The 25995-nt window shown below is 38.1% G+C and overlaps 1 protein-coding gene across 3 annotated transcripts in view; it reads right to left on the bottom strand.

The window, feature by feature from the left end:
* Positions 1 to 25995, bottom strand: part of LOC144601507 (exocyst complex component 6-like) — a 161371-nt gene that overhangs the window by 84405 nt on the left and 50971 nt on the right. For all 3 annotated transcript variants that reach the window (XM_078413722.1, XM_078413723.1, XM_078413724.1), the window contains exons 6-12: positions 17823 to 18027; positions 13325 to 13477; positions 11993 to 12061; positions 4678 to 4761; positions 4530 to 4576; positions 3823 to 3943; positions 244 to 315 (exon numbers count right to left, since the gene is read on the bottom strand). In XM_078413722.1, the coding sequence (XP_078269848.1) occupies positions 244 to 315; positions 3823 to 3943; positions 4530 to 4576; positions 4678 to 4761; positions 11993 to 12061; positions 13325 to 13477; positions 17823 to 18027 (751 nt within the window). The remainder of the gene's footprint in view (positions 1 to 243; positions 316 to 3822; positions 3944 to 4529; positions 4577 to 4677; positions 4762 to 11992; positions 12062 to 13324; positions 13478 to 17822; positions 18028 to 25995) is intronic.

Below are 25995 nucleotides of genomic sequence, written 5' to 3'. Positions count from 1 at the left end.
TTAACCTAAAACCTGTACGTCTTTGGAGTGTGGGAGGAAACTGATGATCTCAGAAAACCCACGCAGGTCACGGGGAGAACGTACAAACTCTGTACAGACAGCACCCATAGTCAGGATCGAACCCGGGTCTCTGGCGCTGTAAGGCAGTAGCTCTACCGTTATGCCACCGTAACGCCCAGAGATAATGAATTTAATATAATTCAGGACAGAAGGTAAAGTTAATCTTAACAAACTGATACTTACTTGCAAAGTGTCAGCATAAACGACAATTACGTTTTTCAACTCCAAAACAAGGTCAGGATCAGTGCAATACAACTAGGATGACAATATTAAAGATATATAAAGTTATAATTAGCCATCTGCACAGATGTGCATTTTAACCAGAGAACAGAAATACAAAAATGAATGATTATTCATAGCATCTGTTATGTTTTATCAGCAATACATTTCCAAATGGAATATTTCTTCACATCAGTTTTCTTAAAATATTTAATATGTATACAAATCATAATTATGAATTATTCCTAAAGCAACAGAAAATAAAAAATAACAAACCACAATGATACTTGACAAAAGTAAAATTGAACAAGATTACTTCAAAATTAACAATGATAAATGGGGGAAAAAATGGGTTATCCCCAGATTGTATTATCATTTCATGATACAAATAATTTTCATATTTATAGAAAAATCCACTTATTCCAAGGGCATTTTACACAAAAGCATCAACCAGTGTGTTTCTCTCTCTCTCTCTCTCTCGGAACTGTCTCGTGAGCGTTCCAGCATTTTTTGATTCAATTTCAATATTTTCAGCATTTGCTATATTTTCCTTTGATTTATTTTCATTCTACAATTAATCACTCAGTTTGTGGTTAGCATTAATTTGAGAGTGGGAAATAGCAAAAACAAGACAAGATAAATGACCCAATTTGATGTAATATTTCATTGTAATTGACATATTAAATAGAAAAAAAATCCACTTAATTTAACTTAAAAATACTTCATTTTGACCTCAATAGAAATCTGTCTTTTACTTTGCACCTTTTATGGACTACATAATGTCTCCAACGAAAAGATCTTAATTTGCTGCAAAAAGTGAACACTGCTGGTTTCGCCGTTGGGGTGTATTTTGGAAACAGAGCGTTCAGAATGATAATTAGGAACCTTTCCTGGTAGTGCTTTCATTAATGAACTATTCAATCTGATCTAATGAAGAGGTCAGTGAGGACTAATGAGGACAGATTGTAACAATAACAGCAGATTAACTCTGCATGATCTAAACCCCCAAACTAAAAGCATGTTTGGAAGGCTCAGTCAATTGTAAATCACTAAAAGATTATGCAAATAGCCCCCAGCTGTGACTTAATTCCCAATTCTGCTGAGATAAACAAAAGCATGGCAGGCTCTCTCCCAAATCCAAGTAACTTTTAATTACAAAAAAGTCAAAGACAGGAGGCATAATCATTCACTTATTTGACACATACTTGTCAATGAACATGGGTACTGCAAATAGTGGACACATCGCCCTCCTACAGTTGCGGTCAATTACAGTTATCAAAGAGGCAGCCTCCTGAGTTCTAACAGGTTTGTGAAGATTTCATCTGATATTAGATTTTGTGCCACTTGTTCAAGCCACTGAATACACATAGCTGGCTAAGTCTTTTCACCTGCCTCTCGGCAATATTCTGTGTCATGGCTCAAGCACAAACGACTTAATTATTTTCATTTGAAAATTAATAGCTCAATTTGTAATTGTGAAGTTGATGTTAATTTAAGTAGCAAAGCCGAGTTAAATGATCTGATTCTGTCCAATATTTTATTGCAATTGACAGATTAAATAAAGAATCCAGGGTATTTATTCACAAAATGCTGGAGTAACTCAGCAGGTCAGGCAGCATCTCAGGAGAGAAGGAATGGGTGACGTTTCGGGTCGAGACCCTTCTTCAGACTGGTGAGTCCGGCTCAATGTCCAGCTACACAGTCATGAGTATAGTGAGTGGAGCAGGGGGCTGAGTACGCAGCCTTGAGGTGCTCCCGTACTGATTGTTAATGAGGAAGAAGTATTTCTCCTAATTCAAACAGACTGTGGATGAGGAAGTCAAGAATGCAATTATTAGCCAAATATATATACATACAAGTAATTTGCCTTGGTACTTTGCTCGCAAGTAACAACATGATATACAGTAGACAATTAAAAATAAAACATTATAATTTAAACATGTGAAGAATAAAATAAAATACCAGAGCAGAAGGGGGCTGCAGACTTTTGGTTGTTGAATAGAGCTACTGCTCGTGGAAAAAAGCTGTTTTCATGTCTGGCTGTGGCTGCTTTGACAGTCCGGAGTCGCCTTCCAGAGGGAAGTGCTTCAAAGACTTTGTGGCCAGGGTGAGAGGGGTCAGAGATGATCTTACCCGCTCACTTTCTTCTCGGCTGATCGAACGATGCGCTGCAGATTCCAGAGGTCATGCTTGGTGGCTGAGCCAAACCAGACCACGATGGAGAAGGTGAGGACAGAGTCTATGATGGCAGTATAAAACTGGACCACCATTGCCTGTGGCAGATTGTGTTTTCTCAGCTGCCGCAGGAAGTAACATCCTCTGTTGGCCCTTTTTGAATGTGGAGTCGATGGTGGCCCCCCATTTAAGGTCCCTGGAGAAGTTGGTTCCAAGGAACTTAAATGACTCCACCATTGTGACTGTGGTGTTGTTGATGATGAGTGTGGGGAGGGGAGCTCTCCTAAAGTCTACAGTCAATTCCACTGTCTTGAGAGCATTGAGCTCCAGGTTGTTGCAATGGCACTAGGACGCCAGCTGTGTCACTTCCCCTCTGTAGGCAGATTCCTCCCCATCCTGGATCAGTCCAATCAGGGTTGTGTCATCCGCAAACTTGAGGAGCTTGACAGAGGAGTCTGTGGATGTGCAGTCATTGGTGTAGAGAGAGTAAAGGAGAGGGGAGAGTACGCAGCCTTGCGGTGCTCCTATGCTGAGGGTCTGCGGGTCCGAGATGTGCTTTCCCAGCCTCACAGGCTGCATCCTGTCTGTCAGGAAGTTGGTGATCCACTGACAGAGGGGTTCAGGCACAGTCAACTGGGTGAGTTTGGAGTGTAGTAGCTCTAGCACAATGGTGTTGAATGCAGAGCTAAAGTCCACAAACAAAATCCTGTCAAAGCCGCCACAGCCAGACATAAAAACAGCCTTTTTCCATGAACAGTAGCTCTACTCAACAGCCAAAAGTCTGCAGCCCCCTTTTGCTCTGGTATTTTATTTTATTATTCACATGTTTAAATTATAATGTTTTATTTTTAATTGTCTAATGTATATCGTGTTGTGACTTGTGAGCAAAGCACCAAGGCAAATTCATGTATGTATTACATACTTGGCTAATAAAATCTATTCAATTCAATTCAATCTTATTTTGCTGCATGAGATAAACACTGCTCTTTTGGAAAAGCATTTAGATGTACACTACATGTCTCCTCCACATGATTCTCAGGTGCTGCTAAATCAAACTATGTCTGAAAAGACAATTCAATCTATTTTTTCCTCCAACTTTCACCTCGGATATTTCATACCAACTTATGTATGGCAATAAGATTTTAAAACGCCAAATTATGGTTGTGGAAACAATGATGTAAATTACTGATGCGATCAAGTCCCAAGTACAAAGCGACTTGACTTTGAATTTGGAGCAGGAGATTTTAAATATAGGTTGAATGGGGTGAGAAAAATAGCGTCTCAATTTGCATGACCTTCTTCCGAGACCATGGTTATTAATCCACTTTTATCCATTAAAAGTGACGATAAACGTTGCAAATAACTTACTGAATGGGTTCTTAAAACTGCAATTATTTTTGAAAGTGCCATGTTCCAGAGTTCATCAGTAAATGCTCTGGTCACCAACCCTTGTGTTGCATGCAAAATGTGATCTTCCAGCACAAAAAATCTAAAATCAGAGGACCAAAAGTAATAAAAACATTACCGATGAACATTATCATCATATATATACAGCCGGAAACAGGCCTTTTCGGCCCTCCAAGTCCGTGCCGCCCAGTGATCCCCGCACATTAACACTATCCTACACCCACTAGGGACAATTTTTACATTTACCCAGCCAATTAACCTACATACCTGTACGTCTTTGGAGTGTGGGAGGAAACCGAAGATCTCGGAGTAAACCCACGCAGGTCACGGGGAGAACGTACAAACTCCTTACAGTACAGCACCCGTAGTCAGGATCGAACCTGAGTCTCCGGCGCTGCATTCGCTGTAAAGCAGCAACTCTACCGCTGCGCTACCGTGCCGCCCATGAATAAATTTGCTTTTATACATTTTATACACATTTATAAAAATGCCAGTCTTTTCTTCTGCAAAAGTGACTTGTTATATTTTGATTTTTTTACAATATCAACTGTCTGCATAGCAATACACACAGAAGCTGCGAATGTTTTAACATCGCATGGCATTACTTTTTTTAGAAGCCCGATGAGGAAAGTGTATAAATAAATCTTTAACAGGACAGAAGGGCTTACCCAACAATCTGGTTAAAATACTTTCTGTAGCCTTCAACAGTTTCATTCTAGTACAAATAGGACAACAGAACAGATATTTTAGCAAATGGTCTTAACCATATCAAACACAAAATAATGTGCAACTATTAACCATTGTCCTGAACATTACCATATTTGACTGTGGCTGTAATACCAATCCTGCTTGCTTCCTTCGCTGTCTTCTGTAATAGTTTTCAAAAGTTTCACGATCACCCTACAAAAAGGAAAAACTTACAAATAACTTAATTTTCAAAAATCAGTTTAATATATTAACCCATAATCTAATTTTCTGAAAATTTTCATTGTTAAAATATTATAATTTGTCCTAACCTCTTTCTATTGTTCATTAAGGTTATATTACTGGAATTTGGGGGAATATTGCTGACTAGTTTAGAAATCTAGCACAGAAACAGGCCCTTTGCCCCATGTCGACCACTGATCACCCATTCACATTAGTTCTATGTTATCCCACCGTCTCATCGACTTCCTACACACTCGGAGGCCAAATAGCCTCCTCTTGCACCTATTTTCTATGTTTCTATATTTTCTATGAGACCCTTCTTCAGACTCTTCAGTCTCGACCCGAAACATCACCCATTCCTACTCTCCAGAGATGCTGCCTGACCCGCTGAGTTACTCCAGCATTTTGTGTCTACACTAAATTATTTGTTATCAATTATCATCAGGAAACAAAATTATTGTCTAATATAGCATAAAGGTCATATTGCATGTGGTGCTCACACTTGAACTAGCTACTCTTAATCACTATCGTCTTGTTTTGCTTCTCACTTGCTTTCCACCTCAAATGTTGATTCAATTTTCTACTGTAAGTTATCTGCTGCATGTACCCCTACTGGTAGTGTTTACTGGAAGATACTAACTCATTACATAAATATTTTCCTTGGGTCAATCACCTTATATCTAATCTATATCCTGTGGCTCCCAATGCTTCTGTCCTTGGAAACAGTTTCTACTAACTCGCGTGCTAAAACTTGACAGCTTTGATCATCCTTAATAAATCTCCTTTTAACTACATTGCAAGGAGGAACCTCAAATATCTATGGTTTCTCCGTACACCTGAAGTCATTAATTCTGCATGCTATTCCAGTAGGACTAGTCTATGAACCCCTCTAAATGTCAGCAGACACACAATAATAACAGCTACAAGTCCCCTTCCAAGATTCATCCCATCGTGTTCATGACTTAATTGCCACTGGGTCCAAATCTTGGAACTATATTTGACAATACTGCGACAGTACCATCACCAGAAATAATGCATCAGTTCAAAATGTTAGCTCACGAACACATTCAGTAAATGATCATTTATAAAATCAAAAATCGAAACGAAAACGCAAACAAGTTGGTCAAACACAATGACTCAAATAAAAACCAACAATGAGCTGCTGGCTCTATTTTTCACAGCACCAATTAATTTTATTCCAAACCTTTTCCTTCCCATACAGTTCCAATACACGACAACCAAATGCAACATTTATCATCACTCTGACTGACATTACTCTGACTACGATCAATTTAGAATGGGCACTGAATAAACCTAGGATCATCATGACTACTTGAAGGGTCTCGACCCGAAACGTCACCCATCCTTCTCTCCTGAGATGCTGCCTGACCAGCTGAGTTACTCCAGCATTTTGTGAATAAATACCTTTGATTTGTACCAGCATCTGCAGTTATTTTCTTGCACTATTATGACTACTTGCAATGCAGTTTGCCCAAATTAAACTGGTTTAAAACATTGAACAGTACAGAACAGGAACACGCCCCTTGGCCCACAATGTCTGTGCCGAACATGATGCCTAGACCAACTTTTATCTGTCTGCACATAATCAGTATCCTTCCATTTCCTGCATATCAATGTGCCCATCCAAAAGGCCATTAAATGACACAAACAAATCTGCCTCTGCCATCTTTCCTGGCAGCGCTTCTCAGGCACTCACCATTCCCTATGTTAAAAAAACCCGACGCACGCATCTTGTTAAAACTCTGTTCCTCTCACCTTAAAGCTGTGTCCGCTAGTATTTAATATTTCCCTCTTGGGAAATAGGTTCCGACTGTCGACCCTTTGACCCTACCCAACATCTACCTATGCCTCACATAATTTTATATCAAGTTTCCCCTCAACTTCAAGCATTCCAGACAAAACAATCCAAGTACGCCCTGTATCTAATACCAACTAATCCAGGCATCGTTCTGGTAACCCTTCCCTGCACACTTTCCAAAGCCTCCACATCCCTCTTGTAAAGCGGCAACCAGAACTGCTCACAATATACCAAATACAGCCTGACCGAAGTACTATAAAATTGCTTCATGACTTAGTGTCATACAGCAATGAAACAGGCCATCTGGCCCAACTTACCCATGCCAACCAGGATGTCCCATCTACACTAGTCCCACCTGCCCGTGTTTCGCTCATAACCCTCTAAACCTTTCCTAACCATGCACCTGTCCAAATCTCTTAAAATGTTGTTATAGTCTCAATTGCCTCCTCTGGCAGCTCGTTCCATATATCCACCAAACTCTGTGAAAAAACTTGCCCCTCGGGTTCCTATTAAATCTGTCCCCTCTCACCTTAAACCCATATTCTCCGGTTCTTGATTCCCCTACTCTGGGTAAAAGACTCCATGCATTTACCTTATCTATTCCTATCCTACATGTGTTGCCACTTGCAGGGAATTATTGACGTGGTCCCCAATATCCCACTGTATATCAATGTTGTTAAATATCTTGTCATTGACTGTATATTTTCCATTTACGCTCGACTTCCCAAAGGGCGACACTCATACTTTCTCAGATTAAACTCCATATGTCATTTTTCTGTCCATTTCTGTAGCTGATCTAGATTTAGATTTAGAGATACAGCGCCGAAACAGGCCCTTCGGCCCACCGGGTCCGCGCCGCCCAGCGATCCCCGCACACTAACATTATCCTACACCCACTAAGGACAATTTTTTACATTTGCCCAACCAATTAACCTACAAACCTGTACGTCTTTGGAGTGTGGGAGGAAACCGAAGATCTCGGAGAAAACCCACGCAGGTCACGGGGAGAACGTACAAACTCCGTAAAGACGGCGCCCTTAGTCAGGATCGAACCCGAGTCTCCGGCGCTGCATTCGCTGTAAGGCAGCGACTCTATTGCTGCGCCACCGTGCTAGGATCTATATCCTGTTGTAAGCTTTGACAGCCTTCCTCAGTCTGCAAACCCAGCAATCTTGGTTTCATCTGCAAATTTACCAACTAATCCACCTACATCCAAGTCATTTCTATATATCACAAACAGCAGAGGTCCCAACACAGATCCATGCAGAACTCCACTGCTCACTGACCTCCACTACCCTCTGTCTTCCATCAGTAAGCCAGTTCTAAATCCATACGACAAGTCGCTCTTAATCTTGTGCATTTTAATCTTCTAGATTAGTTGACCATAGGGGGATTTCTCATAATCAAAACTATATATTTTCAAATTAGTCACTAAATGTGTTCCAAATAAAGTCTTGTAATGCTGGTGTGCAAAATCTTGAGAATGGTCACAGTTTAAGAAAAAGGGGTAGGCCATTTAGGACAGATGAGGAAAAACTTTTTCACCCAGAGAGTTGTGAATCTGTAGAATTCTCTGCCACAGCAGGCAGTGAAGGCCACTTCACTAGATGTTTTCAAGAGGGAGTTAGATTTAGCTCTTAGGGCTAAAGGAATCAAGAGATACGGGGAAAAAGCATGAACGGTGTACTGATTTTAGATGATCAGCCATGATCATACTGAATGGTCGAAGGGCCGAATGGCCTACTCCTGCACCTATTTTTCTATGTTTCTATCTTTGGTCATTTTGGGAGAAACAATCGTCTCGTAGAAATATTTGTACTAAAGCACTCTCGATTTTTCCTTCCTATGTATGCAGCCCTTCCCAGAAGTATCTGATTGATTTATGATGTTGGGCCAGCCATGAAAAATATTGCGCAATCTGGGAAGGCAGATTATATGGAGACAGTTACTGACTTCGAAAACACTGATTCTCCACTCAATGCAGGTCTTCACATTTTATATTAATATAGGTAGGTATATGAGAGGCAATGGTTCCAGGGAAAATCTGTCACTGTATATTATGTGAAATAAAATAAGAATTCAACCTCAATTAAATTCTAGAGTGGCCCAAAACAAAATGTACACCAATATTAAATACATGTCAAAGTAGCTACCAATTACGAGTGAAGACTCAGGAAAGACTTAGAGGCAATTCATTACAGATACTGTACTGTGGATACAAGAAAAATAGATAAGCCATTGTTAAGTAAAATCCTTGTATAACAATTTCTGAAAAATATATTCTATTAACATATGTGTCAAATTCACATTCCTTTGTCCATCACCAATTTTAAATTGATCAAATAGTAAGATGGCAGAGTCATTGCCGAAGGAGTCCTCCACTTTTGAAATTGATAGTGACAATTAAAATAGAGTTACATTATTTCAAAGGACATTCGGCATAATGAACTGTGCCGGAGTAAAGGGGAGTAAAGGGGAGTCTAGACAGGAGCGACAATGAACTGAATTTTCAAAAACAGCAGCTTTCATGGTCATCTCATATTTGATCCAAGAACAAAATATTGTAACTTGTTTGTAATAGGTGAACTTCTGATACACCTAGTAGAAAGCAAAAAGTTACAGCCAATAAAGATCCAAAATTGTACGTCAAAAGTCCAAATTAGGAATAGATCTTTGATCAGGTTCTTCCACCAAATTTCAAAGACTGTTTCGGCAAACAGGAAGTTAGATAAACGAGGGAGAAAGAAATAGAAGAATTTCTACGGTCAGAGGCAGAAAGGGAGGTTGGTGGGGTGGAGGGGAAGGGAGTATGCTCATGTTGGAGCACAGGTACACTATATGCACTTGCAAGGCAAAATAGAATTTCTGGGTTTTGTAAAAGGATCAAATTACACAGGGTTTCTGTAGAAGCACCGACTTCATAAGTGATAGAAGCAGAATCAGCAGAATTAAGCCATTTGGACCATTAAGTCTACTCCGCCATTCAATCATGCCCAATCTATCTTCCCCTCTTAGCCCCAACTTTGTAAAGTTTAAACCTGTTAAAAAAAAAAATGTTGTGTTGTAATTATCCAATCAGCAGGTTGATAAAAACAACCAGAAATTAAACATTCAGGATATAGGCCAAAATTAGTGAACCAGATGGGTCATGTAAAGACCCACCTAGTTCACTCCTGTCTTGTAGGGGAGACAATCTGCCACTCTTGCCTGACCTGGCTTTTCCACGGCTCCAGAACCACACCAACGTGGTTGATTCCCAGCTGCCCTTTGAAATGCCCTCACAAACTATTTAGTTGTATTAAACTGCTAAAAATTCACAAAGAAATGAAACAGGGCAGATACTTGGGATTGTTCTAGCCACCAGACAGCAGCAAAAAGTACTCAGTTGATACCAGAAATTCCCCCGTACCAACGTCTGGGGACTTGTGACAAAATGGTGGGAGCTAGCCAACTGGAGGACAGACCCGGCAGAGGTGAAGACAGAGTGGTATCAGGAGGGAACTACCTTCGGAGTCTTCAATGTTGATTAGTCCAGTCCAAACTATAGTCAATTGGAATTAAGGGGGAAACAATCCACTGGTTGGAATCATACCTAGCACAAAAGGAAGATGGTTGTGGTGGTTATCTCAGATTAATATCTCAGCCACAAGGCAAAACTGCAGGAGTTCTTCTGGATAGCATCCTATTAACAACCATCTTCAGCAGCTTCATCAATTACCCTTCAATCGTATGATCAGAGGTGGGTTTGTTCGTTGATATTTGCACATTTTTGAGTATCTCAGCTAATAACGTCCATAGACAAATGCAACAAGAAATGGGCAATATCTAGGCCGAGGCTGATGGTGGCAAATAACATTCATGCCACACAAATGCCAGGGCATCATTATGTACAACGAAAATATCCAGCGGTTGCCTGTTGCATTCAATGGTATTACCATTACGGAATCCTCTACCCTCAATATCCTGGGAGTTAGCATTGACCAGAAACTGAAGTATACACAATGTGGCAATAAAAGCAGGTCCAGGTCAGAAACTAGGAATCTTACAGCAAGTAACTCACCGCAAAACTCCCCTAAGCCTGTTAATTATCTGCAAAGCTCAAGTAAGGAATGTGATGGAACACAAAAACAAGGAACTGCAAGCTGGTTTACAGATGAAGACAGAGTGCTGGAGTAGCTCAGCGGGTCAGCCAACATCTCAGGAGCACAGATGTGATGTGATGGAATGCTCTCCACTTGACTAGATAATTGCAGCTTTAACACTCAAGCACCTTGACACCATACATGGCATAGCAGCCTGCTTGATGCCAGACACCCGCCTCTGTAACAATTCACTCAAGTTACCACCAACACACAGCTGTACCAGCTACAGGATGCACAACAATAATTCACTGATTCCTTAGATAGCACCTTCCAAACCCATGACCTCTACCATTCAGAAACACAAGGACAGCAAAAGCATATGAACACCACCATCTGGAAGCTGCCTTCCCAGGCACACCATCCTGACTTGGACAAACAATCACCGTCACTGGTTCAAATCCACTGTCAGAGTGAGGCCACACACAAATCGGAGGAATAGCACTTCATAATTCGCTTGGGCAGCTTACAACTCAGCAGTATCAATATAATTTCTGAAGAAGTCTAAAGAAGGGTTCCGACCTGAAACGTCACCTACTCCTTTTCTCCAGAGATGCTGCCTGACCCACTGAGTAACTCCAGCATTTTTTTGTTTATCTTCGCCATGCTCCTGGGCTCTTTGTTGAACTCTGCTTGCAATCTCTCATCCACACTGAAGCCACTCATCATATGTAATCTTCATGACTAGTATTATCAAGCTAGTATTCTGAAGCTATAGAGCTAAGAATAGTGAAGGATGCACAAGAGATTGCAATTAAAGCTCCTACAGGAGTTTAATGAACTATGCAAAAACCACAGCAGATTTGAACATGCACAGAATCTCAAATCTCCTCACTCGGAATTTATAAATTCATTTTCCATTAGTCCTTTCAAAATACTGGTACACTACTGCTGTCTGAAGAGACAAAAAATGCAATTAATTATTTCATGAATTGTTCAATAACCCTTTTTAAACACTATACAAGTCCAAAGGTAAAAACATCACAGCACTGAAAGGATTGGATCTTTTAATAACTTTGTTGTGAACATAACTATCATTTTAGACCACTTTAATTCAGAATCTTGTTACCCCAATTTTCAAATTAAATTGCTTAAACAAACTGAAAATGATTTTTACCTTTACTACAATGGCTACAGTTTTCATAAACATCATGTTAGCCAAGTGTAACCAATTTTAGTTCACAGACGCTGCACAAAGGTCTACTTAACTTTACACACAGAAATACCAAGAACCAAAAACACTTACCAAAATGGTGTATATATGCAGACATCTGTAAACAGGAGAGAAATCAACAAGATCTTGGGCAGTGAGAACCTGCGGGGAACATGTATGCCAAAGAATTCATCAACAATCAAACATTTATGCTTGAACATATTACACCACATCACAGCCTGGTTTGGCCACTTGAACACCAAGAAACGAAGAGACTACAAAAGGCGGAAGACACTGCCTGGTCCATCACAGGTACTGACCTATCCACCATTTAAAGCAATCCATAGAAGATGCAGCCTAAAAAAGGCTGCTAATATCAAAGACACCACGCCACCCTCATTTTGTTCCACCCATCGGGACGGTACAAGAGCCTGAAAACCATAACCACCAGGTTCACAACAGCTTTGTCCCAACAACCATCATGCCATTGAACACTATGCAATACTAACCTCAGCAATTATGATCTCATATGGACTGAGTTTTGAATTTTTTAAAAATATTGTATTTTGGTTACCTAGTATTACAGGTTATATTTATTGTATTTTTTGAAAATTGCAATTGTATTATATATTATATGTGTTATTGCGTTTATGAGCCTGTTGAGCTGCAGTGAGAATTTCATTGTTCTGACGTTGGTACATATAATAAACAAACACTTGACTCCTGAATCCACTATCATTTAAAATTGTTCACATATCCCCAGACAGATCAGTACCAAGCTTTTAATAGGTAAAGCTCTCCAATCAAATTACATTACAGTATTACTTTATAAATAATCAAAACTTTATGACACGAATATTCAGATCAGAACAAAGATTAGGACATATTCAAATAGTTCTGTGACTTATTGTTACAGAATAAAGCATTTACATCAATCTTTATCCAAGGCTTTTCACCAAATTTACAGGTGAAAAAGAAACCCAAGCTTTTAAACAAACTACTTTATTTCGGTCCAATGAAACTGAACGTAAGAGAAGAAATCGGAGTAGATCCCTCAGCCCCTGGAGTCTACCATCAAGCCTAATCTTAGGCCTCAAAACCAATTTCCTTTCCAGAAATAGATCATTTTCTGCTTTGAATACCATCGATAATTCAGCCTCCACAGCACCCTGGGGTAGAGAATTCCAAAGATGCAGTATCTCTAGTGAAGACATTTCTTCTCTTTTCCCTCCCAAACTACTTGCTCTTTATTTCTCTCCCTGGGCAAAACCAGAGGTCAGAGTCTCTATCTCACATAGTTCTAAACTCAAGACAAACCAATTAGGAAAATGTCCATTCTCATTACAATTATACTACGTAGAGTAGGTCAAATAATTAGTTTAATGGTTATATTCTATTTCAACATGGAGCGGCTATTAAAATTACCTCCTCTTCATATTCTTCTTCCTCGTCCTGTAATTGCTCTGGTGTTGCTGTATCAAAGTGTCCTAAAAATGCACCACTGGCAACATACAACTTTTCATTGCCATTATGCGTTTGCTTCTTCACAACACTGTTGAAGGTTCTCTGCTGCTGTGACTGTGGATCATTAATTTAAAAAAACAACTGAATATTCCAAACAGAACTGCTTTCGAAAACAAAATTCATCATCATCTATACCTCAAAACATCTGCTACACTCTAAAATAACATCCAATATCTTTCCCAATTATAAATCATTCCAATTTACCCACACTTTAAATTCATGGGCTTAGATTTTGCACCCAGTGAAGAGACAGTGGAGTGCTCACTGGCCCACTGATTCATACATTACATATTGTGTGGAAGTATGGGGAAACACCTACAAAACTACCACGAATTCAATCTTTATACTGCAGAAAAAGAGCCATATCTATTGTCAATAAAGCTGGTTATAATGACCCAACCATCCCATTATTTATGAAATCATATGCCCTAAAGTTTATGGACCTAGTAGACTTTAATACTCTGCAAATAATGTTTAGAGTAAAAGAAAGAATACTTCCTGACTGTATCCAAGGTTTGTTTTCAGTGAGGGAGAGCAGGTATCCACTCTGGGGAAATTATATGTTTGAAAAAAAAGAGGGTAAGGACAAATGTGAAAAATAGATGTGTGACTGTTAAAGGGGTCAATGTATGGAATAGTTGCAAAATAGTTAAAAGAGCGTAGTAATATGTGTAAATTCCAGAAAATGTTCAAAAACATATTTGAAAGATACAAAATATGTGATCAGCACTGGGAAATGACTGACATGGCAGAAATGATGTTTCTTGATTATATTTGTGTTTCTTTCTATGTTTTGTTTATCTGCTTCTGACTTATGAGGTTGTGTTTTTTTTAAATTGTATTTTGTTTTCTTGTTTTGTTTCACTGCTATTTTGGCTAGGGTAATTAGGGTAATGCTTTGTTAAGTATTAAGGGTAGGCACAATAAGCTTTGGCTTCTGCCTACACCTTTTTATCAGTCAGAGAATATCACGTGTGATTATATTGTTTTATTTTTGATATAATGATTTCGTACTATTTAACTTTCACAATTGCATGGTCAATCTGTTGTATTGTATTGACCGGGAATATATATATATAAATAAATAAACAATAAAAGAATAAAATAAATTTAAAGGAAAAAGGCCCATCGAGTGATTTTTTTAATCACACGAATTTTCCCTTTATTTATGTCAGTTGTTAGACATCAATATGAGGGGCCCCATGGTGACCAGCAATACTGACTGCATCAAGGTGGGTGAGCTGTTTGTAGGAGCCATTTATGCTTAATTCAGTTATTGTCATTGTATTATGGCTATGTTTTAATATTTCTAGTTTATGTCTTTTTTGCCTGCTTGTGGGTGTGACTTAATGCGTGATGGGGAGTGTCTAGATGGGAGGAGGCTAGCGTGTCGACAGAGGTTGTGGGTCAGTTTAGACTCGGAGGATGGTGAGCATACAGTTCTTTACCACGCGCTCGTACCATGCGCTCGCACCGGTTATATTTGTAAGAACCATACGGTAATAACTGCAAGAATTCTAGATATTGTTAGCAGAAGAAACAGTTGATAAAGTACAGAAACTGATGAATTACTCTATGATTTGTGCTACTTTAATAAAACCAATTAATGAAGAAAAGAAGATTGGAAGATTCGTTTTGTCATATCAGGGTGCGACGTGTGCGTAAGCTATAACTACATTTCATCCCCGAGAGGTAATGGCTATCGAAGTGGGATTTCGAAATGGTATAGAAACTGCCATTTACTGTTATTTACACCAAATAATTTTCAAAAGCAGCAAATCAAGAAGTTTTTTTTCTTAAAATACAAAATAATGTGTTTACAGGCCACAAAATAAAAGATGGGAACATCTACAGGGTAGCTATAATATACAATTTAGTCGTCATTTAAAAAAAATCTTCAAAAATTATATAAATACAAAACAAATATATAAAATTACTAAATTTATCAAGCAGTAGTTATTTACTACACTATTAAAAGTTCACATCTCCTAACCAAATTTTACATTTAGTCAATGAGAATGGTTGGTAATCAAATTCTCATCAAATCACTAATTTATAATAAATTTAATAATAATAATACATTTTATTTGTCATATGTAGGTTGGCACAGGGTCAATGGTACAATTAAATGTATTTGACAAGACAACGGGTCACCTCAGCAGTAATATTCCAAGGATAAATAAGATTTTTTTTTTAAATAAAAAAGTAAATGACATTAGTAAGGTAAAAAGACAATATTAAAATAGGTAAAAAGACAATATTAAAAATAATCAACATATATGATTTGAAATGTGTTTATGAGTTCAGAAGCCTGATGGCCTGATGGTAGAAACTGTTCCTGTATCGTCTGCCTGATGGTAACAAGGAGAACAGCCTGCGTGCTGGGTGGCTGTGGTCCTTGATGATGCTGCGTGCCTTCCGCAGGCACCGCCGGTAGAAAATGTCCTGAATGGCCGGGAGACAGTGCTGTGCTAACAGTCCTGAGCTACCATCTACCTCATTGGCGGCCCATGGACTATGTTTAATCCATCTTTATCTAGCACTAATCATTATTCCATTTATTCTGCATCTGTACACTGTGGATGGCTCAATTGTATAGTCTTTTCACTGACTGGACAGCACGCAACAAAAAACTTTTCATTGTACCTCGGTACACGTGACAATAAACTAAACTATGACTTTGAGCAACGTTGAGGCAAGGTTATGATCTTTGTTCGCCTCCTTAGAGTGATATCCACTTTGTTAATTCCTTGATATCAATTTTGTGAATTGCTTGGAGAATTCTTCTCAAATGATAAATCACTAGAAATCAATCCCCCTGGAATGACCAGAAGAACTTTTTGGGGAGAGATTTAGGGTTTCAGATAAATGCAAGAATAAATGGCGGACATAGAAGTTCAACTTATGAAAAAAATAGCAAAATCAGCCAGTGATTCAATTAATGTGCACAAGGATGTATATTTGAAGCAGCAGTTAAAAAAAAAATTAGTTCAATGAATATATTTACTTTGAAAAATATACTAATTTCACATGATGAATGTTTCATAAAATATTTCATCCTCAACAAAAAACATTGCAAGCCAAAAATTCTTTGATAATGGCATGATGATAACATTTCAAGCTTTTTCCAATTCATTTTCATTTCAACATTGAGGATTTGCTATCCTTCGATTCCTCCTTTTCCCTCTCCCCCCTTTTCCCTCTCCCCCAATGGATCCCAAAGCTATCCAATGCTCTACTCAACTCTGAAACCAATAAAATATGTATGAAGCTTTTAAACTGCATTCTTAATCAGGGAATGATGATCAGTTTCCAAATACCTCAATGACAAAATGAAGTGACACAAAAATGCATAAAAGAATATTTCCTAAGCAAAGGAACCCTATTTCCTGGGATTTCATGAAACTGCCTTTCAGCGTTTTCATATGAACAGCTTTTCATACAACCCTTTTCATGAGAAGTGTCTATCTAGGGTGGGATGAGAGGGGAAAGGGATAGATATCTGTATCAAAAACAATTCTTGACCTCAACTTTCCAAAATACAAAAACCAGGATTTTGGCTTTGGACCCTTGCTCAAGTCAACAATCTAAAAAAATGATTAAATTTAGTCTTCATTTTTCTTTCCAATAATTTTGGAAATTGAATTTCTTGGATACCTTAACTAGCACTGAACCACAAGGGTGAACATCTAATGGCAATGAAAACCCGACAAAAGTTCTGATTTTAATGGCTTTCAGTGAGTGTATGACAAGAAGAAGAATTGCATGATGTAGAACAAATTTTTTTCTCATTCTTCAGCACCCCAACCCCAATTAGTATGACCTCACCCCACCCAAAACCGATGAACTCCAAACAGAGAGCTCTGTGTTTCCATTGTTTCCCTGGGAAATATTCCTATTCAATCAAAATTGACATCTCTGAATTGGTTAGTCACTGTTTAGTTAGAACTAGACCCGTTGGGCCCAAACCTCTCCTGCATTGGTGCAGCGCCCACTCCTCCCCCCTCCCCTCCACTCCCATCCCCCTCTCCTCTACCCCTCGCCCCTTCCCCTCTATCCCTCCCCCTACCCCCTCGTCCCCACTCCATCCCCCTCAACCCCTCATCCTCTCTCCCGCCCCCTCCCTAGGAGATATATTTAAACTTTAAAATGTGATTAGCTTTAAAAATATAACACCGATTTCAATGAAACTTCTTCCATTAGCACCAAAGGGATGACGGTGAGTAAGGTGGGCCTAAAATTGTCACGCTATCGTATACCGTTTTGGCTGTAGTTCAGGAACAAACAAACGAGAGTTTTAGTATATAGATGATAATTAATAACATATCACACCACAGAATGTTTTTGTGGTAAGTACTAGTTCAAAACAGCTTAAGAGACTAAATTTGACATTTCTCACTTGTTTCATGGCCATCTCCCCTATTTTATCAGAGTGCTTCCGAATACTTTCCAAGAAATCTTTCAAATCTGACATTGAAATTTCCTTGATCTCTTCTCGCAGTCTGGGAATATTTTCAGTCATGATCTGACAGAAACGATACTGATGAACCTGGGGAAGATAGGTATTTTCTAGCAGTTCCATAGTTTTCAAAGCAGAATAATATCTGAAATAAAAACAAATATGTTTGTATGAAATTCATGTTCGTCGCACCGAATAGCATGTCTATAATGAAATGGCAACATTTTTGTTTCACAAGGTTTAAATATGTCCTCAGCTCATTGCACCCTTCATGAGTTTATCGATTACATTGTACAGAGGGCTTAAATTTTCCTTTTTTGTTTTCAGTTCAGTCTTTCGCCCTGACTTTACTACACAACATTCAAGATTTATCAGAATATTCAGTCCTAAAATTAGAAAATTTGCACTAAACTGGAATAATAGAACATGCTTTCAAGTCATAAACATTTGAATTAATTTCTCGAGACATCATGTTTCTTTTTAAATAGTTCTACTAAGATAAATAATCATGTACATCTTATGGTTATGTTTAGATGCGCATATTGAGGAACTGAGTTTGAAGTGCAGCAGTCCACATTAAGGTTAAAAAAAATCACAATTTTGTACAATGGATTTTGTTTTTAATGGTTCATAGATATTGGTCTCTTTTCTTGCAATCATTGATGATAGAATTCTGAATGTTGCAGTCGGGACTGACTATGGGCACTGGCAATATCATCAAAATAAATACATAATGTCCTCTGAAGAGCCCTGGAGCTGTGACATCTGCCTGGCAGAAGTTAGAGTAGGCATGCACTCCAGGAACAATTCCTGTAGCATCTCATCATCATCTTCCCATTTCGCAGGCAACTGACTAAAGTTAGATTTAGCTCTTCGGGCCAAAGGAATCAAGGGAAAAAGCAAGAACGGGATACTAATTTTAGATGATCAGCCATGATCATATTGAATGGCGGTGCTAGCTCAAAGGTCCGAATGGCCTCCTCCTGCACCTATTTTTCTATGATTCAATGTTTTTCAGTCAGAGAGTGGTGAAGGTGTGGAATTCTCTGCCTCAGAAGGCAGTGGAGGCCAGTTCGTTGGATGCTTTCAAGAAAGAGCTGGATAGAGCTCTTAAGGATAGCGGAGTGAGGGGGTATGGGGAGAAGGCAGGAACGGGGTACTGATTGAGAGTGATCAGCCATGATCGCATTGAATGGCGGTGCTGGCTCGAAGGGCTGAATGGCCTACTCCTGCACCTATTGTCTATTGTCTACATAGATGCAAGAAAGATGCAGCATTTTAAGAAAGCTCAAAGTGGCATTTAATTATTTCTTTCCATTCTCCCTGACAATGCCCAGCACATTTACGCTTTCTTTTAAGAGTATTTTGATATTTTGTTTATAAAAAAGAGCAAGCGATGGTGAAAACATTTAAATAAACACTTCTCTTCTATGCTAGCAGATTATTATTATTACGCAAGTAATGTTTCACATTCAGAATATTCAGTACACCTGATTTCCAGTACAGTACTTTTGAACAGCTTGGACTTACTCATAATAGTAGCCTTTATGATATGATGATCATAAGCCGAGGCTTTGGGTTCAAATGAGGAATTTTTATCCCTTATGGTACTGGATCTCATGTACTTTGAGGCAGCTTATTTTGTCTAATACGAATAGAACATGGTCTGTTTATCAGGTTATGCCCTTACCACATTTTTAAATGTGCAATGCCTAAATTGCAACACAATACAGTTTTAAGAAGATATATTTATAATAGCATTAAAGTCAAATAAACAGTTTTATTGAGATTATATTTATCAGCTTAATTATCAGCACAGTCAGATCATCTGGAAAGCCCAGACTTTGAGATCAACATTCATATATAATCCATTGAAATCCATTCGGCAACCCCTCTCTAATTATGTGTCTGTAGAACAAGACCTTGGCCTTTTAACATTCGTTCTCATAAAATATTGAGGCCTTTTTCATTTAGAGGTCAACTGCAGTCCAAAGGTTCAAAATAAATAGTAAATTTTTTTTGGCACAAAAAACCCAAAGCCCAGCATAAAGCTCTCAGTTCGAGCTATGCCAAAATAATACCCTCCACAAATGTTAATGTATTTATTGTTGCCAAAGACATTCATCACAATATCGAGAAAAACTATGAACAATGATTTAATATAAATACTCAATATACTTTGGGTGATTCATGTGCAGCTTTTACTCAAACAAAACTCAGGTCACTGTACGTGCACTTTAATCTTAAGATTAATGCTACGCAAGACTGAAGATGATACAGTAAAGATGGACATGCACGAATCAAAAATGATCAAGATTTCATCCTGTGGACATTGAAACCAATGGAAATTGTTTTCTAATCCGTTCATCCATGATAAATTTTTAGAATTAATATTTGTATAAAACTAACCAATTCATCCAATTTTTAAAAAACTGCACCCGTTCTTTCTAAAGAGGATTCATCACTTTGTTAACTCCACTGCTTGAGTTCAGCATTCGTTATGAATAATTCATATATTTTATCATAAACCATTAACCCAAGTGACTCTCTAACCTGATGTTACTAAATCTTTATGTCAGCTTCATAATGACTTTTTAATGACTGACAAGTTTATATATTGCTCACTTACAGGTTTTATTTTAAATGAATGTACTTCATTAATGCGAGTCGTAATAGGCTCCCATTGGGCTAAAAGGTTTTAGAATATTATTGACCTTGTTACTTTTTTTGGAGAAGCCACACGTATAAATGAGTAATAGTTAATGGCATCATCATTTATATTGGGGCCACAAATCTGAACTTTAATGCAGCCTATTTTTGGACAATGTACTGCTAAATTGGTCATGTGGTAATTGATGCATGTGTTTAATGTTTGTGCAATAAATTGTGTACATACCATATTTAGAATTGTTTTATCTGCTAACGGCCTCAGGAGCATGCAGAATCGGGAGATTGTTATATCAATCACCAAACAGTGCTGCTAAAATACCATTGCCTCTAAATTAAAGCTCAAAGCCCATGTTTTCTGATTATTGTGCACAGCTGAAAAAAGTCACAATGGCAGCAGCAGAATCCCACCTGCAGCAATATTTATAAAAGGATTTTCAACTACTTGCAGTCTTGTGATGATTGATTTCTACTGACTGTTGTTATGATTCTAAAAGGATTTGGTACTTTCTAGAGTTTTTGAAAGTTGCTAAAGTTTACAGAGTCTGGTGCGCCAGGTGCTGAAAAGCCATCTCGACTTGAAGCGTCTGAGCATAGTTGTTCTGAGGCCACAATGTCCCACGAGACATTCTTCACGGCAAACCATGTACGACAGAATGTATGCACATGAAGGCAAAGAGGTGGAATAAGGGAATAAGCTAGGAGAAAGAGAACAGGATAAGCTAGGAGGAAAATGGGCTAGGCAAGAAAACGAAAAAAGAATGAGGAAACTCTTGAATGCTGTGCAACACTAAGCCTTAGCAACTATGATCTATGGGCCGTCTTCAGTTGCACTACAGACTTTATTTTGCACTATTTATGGTTATCTCGTATTAATTTATTGTATTTTTTATTCTATATTATATTATTGGGTTTACAGGCCCATTAAGCTGCAGCAAGAATGAATTTCATCATTCGGTTGTCGATTAAACACTTGCGACTCTTCATATGGATGCTTCTAAAGAAGCAGCAGTTCATACATTGTAGACCATTCTTTTAAGAATATAGCAAGAAACATCATATGAGCATGTGCCCTTCAGAAAGAATATCCACTCTAGAGCTTGCCATTTATTTTAGCCTCACTTCCCAATTTGTGGCAAAGCAAGGATTAGTTTGCCAATAAGGTTTAGGGGTCAAGAACATTTGGCCGTTGCAATCCTTCAGGGTGGACCTGAAGATATTTGCAATGTTTTTGCACTGCAGCACACGCAAGGTTATCTATGGATTCTGTTCCTAGTTAGATGACGAAGTTTCATTCCCTACTGCCCAGCAACAGCAGATTTCACATGGATTGCAGGCTGCTCCACAGTGCAAGGTATCACTAAATGCTGCAAGCCGGTTTGACAGCTACTTCCACTGGTAGATGTGCAACAGCCAAAAGGAATTCCCCACTTTCCAATGTGCAGCTGACATAGCACATGACCAGACATAGCACATCATTGCTGAGAATCCTTCAATAAATTACAATTCCTTCAATGTGAGGGAGTCTGTTGCACTAATCTGATTTGAACCACCACAAAAAAACCAAAGGTTGAGCAACTGGGCGATAAATACACTCCATTGAAGTCATGGCTTTTAAATCCAATGTGCAGTGCCCACATGAAATTGGATGCAGCAGGCAACTGCTCCTCCTGACTAGACCTTAAGTAAAACACCTGGAAAGCTTTTAAAAAGCAGTGTTGGTCAGCCTTGCTATCATAAAGACTCAAACCTTGCGACCCGATACATGGTGGTGAGAACAGAGATAGAAGACAACACAGGGAGAAAACTACAAATTTAAATCCTTCTCGCGATCCTGTTGACCAATTCATCTGGTTACCTCAGTGAATATAATCTCCATTCTGCAGCAGTTCCACACCAGTTTAAAAAGATCACCTCTAACTTTAAATCTAAATTTTGTAATCAAGTCTTCAGAATATTGTCAGTCTACAATAGGTGACTGTTCATCAGAACAATAATGTCATATTATTTTGTCAATTCGTTAGAATGGAAAATGCTTCCGAAAGGTCTTCAATGACTCCAAAATCATTCCCTACAGACACATATTTATATTGTGCTTACATTTCTTTCTATCAAACTTGTTTCCTTAACTTACTCTTGAAACTTAATTTCCTTTTTCCAAAAACCTAGATTTATCTTTTCAGCACTGTTTACCATCTCCATATTTTTTCTGTCCTCTTAAAAACTTATTTCAGAAAAGATTAAAAATAGCACTGCTCCAGCATTTGTTTTACAACTCAAAATGAGCGAACAAATTAAATGCACTGCTTTCAGCACAATGCACATTTTCTTGGCACATTAGATAAAGACATGTTTAAACACAAGTGCAAATGTAACAATCACAGTAGAAAGTAGACTTCATTTAAATCAGACATGATTTAATAAGAAGAATAAGCACAAAACCAAGATAGTTCCACAGAAGCCCAGCTTTCCAAATATAGTTTCCAGTCTGAATGTTGCACTTTTTTGTTTGCAAGTCTAGCATTTGATGTCCATGTCAAATTGCTCCCAAAGTAGCAATTAGAAGTATTTTTTGCCATGCTGCATTCTGTATGGACGGTAATTCCACAGTGCTATTAGAAAGGGAAAGCTTGGATTTTGACCCAACAACAATGAAAGGAACAGTAACATTTTCAATTAAGGATGGTGCATAGCATGACAGGAAACTTGGTAGTTTGATTTGCTACAAGCTGATCCTTTTGTCCTTCTAGCTGTGAGAGGGGGCAGTCTGGGAAATGCTGTTGAAGTCGTTTTGTTATTTGCTGGACACACCAGGCTCGGCGTGCAAGTTGGGGGTGAAGCAGTTTCCTTTCATTCAATGGTGGAGTTGAAATTCAACAATACCAACAAAACAATATGATGTTTGTTGCAATGTTTAAAAAGGCAATCATGGTGATTAATATTGCAGAAAATTATTACACGATCATTGCCTGATATCCTGAATTGTGGTCTCATTAAATCATGTAGTTTAATCTATTAGTGAAGCACAGCTGTGTCATTTAGTATAGCACGCATTATACGGAACTCACTTGGTATATTAATGAATGCAGAAACATTTGTAATGTGACGAGGGAGAACACCTGTTTAATTTTAAAATTAGTTTATAATGTGCTCTGATTGATCAGTCGACGAAAAATAACCCATATGGCCTTGTGATTCTAATGATATTCAGGATACTTTGTAAATCATTACCTAAGTGTCCCTTTTTTCGCAAGTGGGAAACAACCCAATGGTTGTGAATGGTCACGCCAATTTATTTTTACTTTGGAAACTGTGGGCTACGCATTAAAATGAATTTGGAATTCCACTGCATGTTTAGCACAATGAAACTAAATGAATACCCAAAAAGTAGGAATGAAAGAGGTAAAGCAACATTAGGGGGAGGGCACGATTCAATACATTTTAGACCCACTCAGACTGTCAAAATTGTGACAGACTTCACTGACATTTTAAGTCAAACTTGATATTTTAATGTAAACCAATATTGGCATCCAAGTCTTAAGTATTGATTAACGTGTCATTGAAAAAGCATAGACCAAAATATATTCTAGCATCATGAAACATGATGTTTTATACATTATTTGCAGTGCATTATTTCTTAATACTTTACGTAAAAGGATTTTTGAACAGCGGTTCAAATGCAAAATTGCAAAGTAAGCTTAATCTTAACATGCATCGAAACTAATAAAAACTCAATTTCATTGAATCTTGCCTTCCGGTTTTACATATGAAATTAAATAAAGCTAGCTTATTGGAGACCAAAGCAAATTGCAGATTTATTTAGTTAAGGAATTACAAAGTCCTTCAGCCTTTGTTAACTAATATTAAACTCAATTCAGTAATCCAAGGTAAGTAGCATTAATAAAAAAATGCTGAAATGAAACGCACTTTTTTCTGTGTAAAGCCATACTGATTTTGTCACTATGATTAATATGAAACAGTTAATTAGACAATTAAAAAAATACTTCTTGGAAAGGGATGCACAAAGTGGTGATTTTTCTTTTACATTCGAGTTTATAAATAATTCAGATTCCTGACAGAATCTGGCATTGCAAGGAACCTCCTTAACGACCTTTACACTTGGGTTGGGATAATGAAGAGAAAAACCATCACATATGAACATTATTCCCAAGTACATATGGATGGTTTCTTAAAGCAATGAATTAATGATTCAGGCATTCAATCTGTATCAATTTTGGCTTTTGATTTATACAACAATTATACATTTGCATCTTGTAATTGCGTGTTTGGGCATTACGCAACAACATAAAAATGGTATCAATATACTAAAAGGAGACTAATCAATTAGAATCATACCCAATTTTCCAAAGCTCCAGGAAAGCAGGGGGGGGGGGGGGGGGGTCGAAAGAACAGCATGTTTTGTATGGCAGTAAAACACTTCAAATTTTGATGGAGGATTATACTGATACGCATCATAATGTGGGTTATATTGCCAGAGTTCTATATCTTTCCTGCCTAATGTTTATTCCGCCTTTGCCAAGCATTTAGTATACTTTCTCAGATAAAAACAAAAGTTTTTCAGAGACATCAGAGACTTGTCATCAATAGATACAAGGGTAAACTGTTAATACCATTTTGCTAGAAGAGGACTACTGCAAGTGCCGGCGAGTTGGACAGCAAATGCATTTGGCATAATAAGCCAAGGACCAAACTCATGAAATAATTACTTACAATTATTAATGTGGACAAGGTTTACAACCATGCCTACAATTCAGGAAATATTTTTACAAAGCACTAATTAAGCAGTACATCAATCTTCTTCAAGCAGATAGAAATATGTGACAGTAGCAAGCTCCACGATGTAACAGAACTACGATGTTTTTCCATTGTTATAATATGGTTCCTATTTCATTATGATCCACCATCTTTGCCTGCTTTATATTGTAATCAATCAAATTGCAATTAGTCAAAGTTTGATGCTTTGCGCCAGAGGCATTAAGTGGTCTCTAATCTTATGACTTGCTTCAACACCTTGGAAGTTGATTAATCAGATTAAATAAATGAGTCTCAAAGAATGAAAGTTTACTCACAACCTTAGTCACCATTTACTGGCCACTTTTAACCCAGGCATATCACTTATGAACATAACGAAGAGCAGAAGCATGTCGCATGGCCCTTCAAACCTTCTTACATTTATCAAATCATGACTGGTTTTCTACTTGAACTCTTTATGCTGCTCTATCCTTTTATGCAATGATTCCCTTAATACCCACAAATATATCTCTCCTCGAAAAGAACAAAGTGACACAGTTTTTCAGGTCCTCTGGGTAGAGAATTCCAATGCTTCACCACCCTCTGCATGCAGAAACTTCTCCTCATCCTTGACCTAGTTTTACAACTCTACCGCCAGGAGGAAACACCCTCAACATCCACTCTGTCGAGACCT

The sequence above is a fragment of the Rhinoraja longicauda genome, chromosome 16 (genome assembly GCF_053455715.1).
Source record: "Rhinoraja longicauda isolate Sanriku21f chromosome 16, sRhiLon1.1, whole genome shotgun sequence".
Taxonomy (NCBI): Eukaryota; Metazoa; Chordata; class Chondrichthyes; order Rajiformes; family Arhynchobatidae; genus Rhinoraja; species Rhinoraja longicauda.
This window is presented reverse-complemented; position numbering and strand designations above follow the sequence as displayed.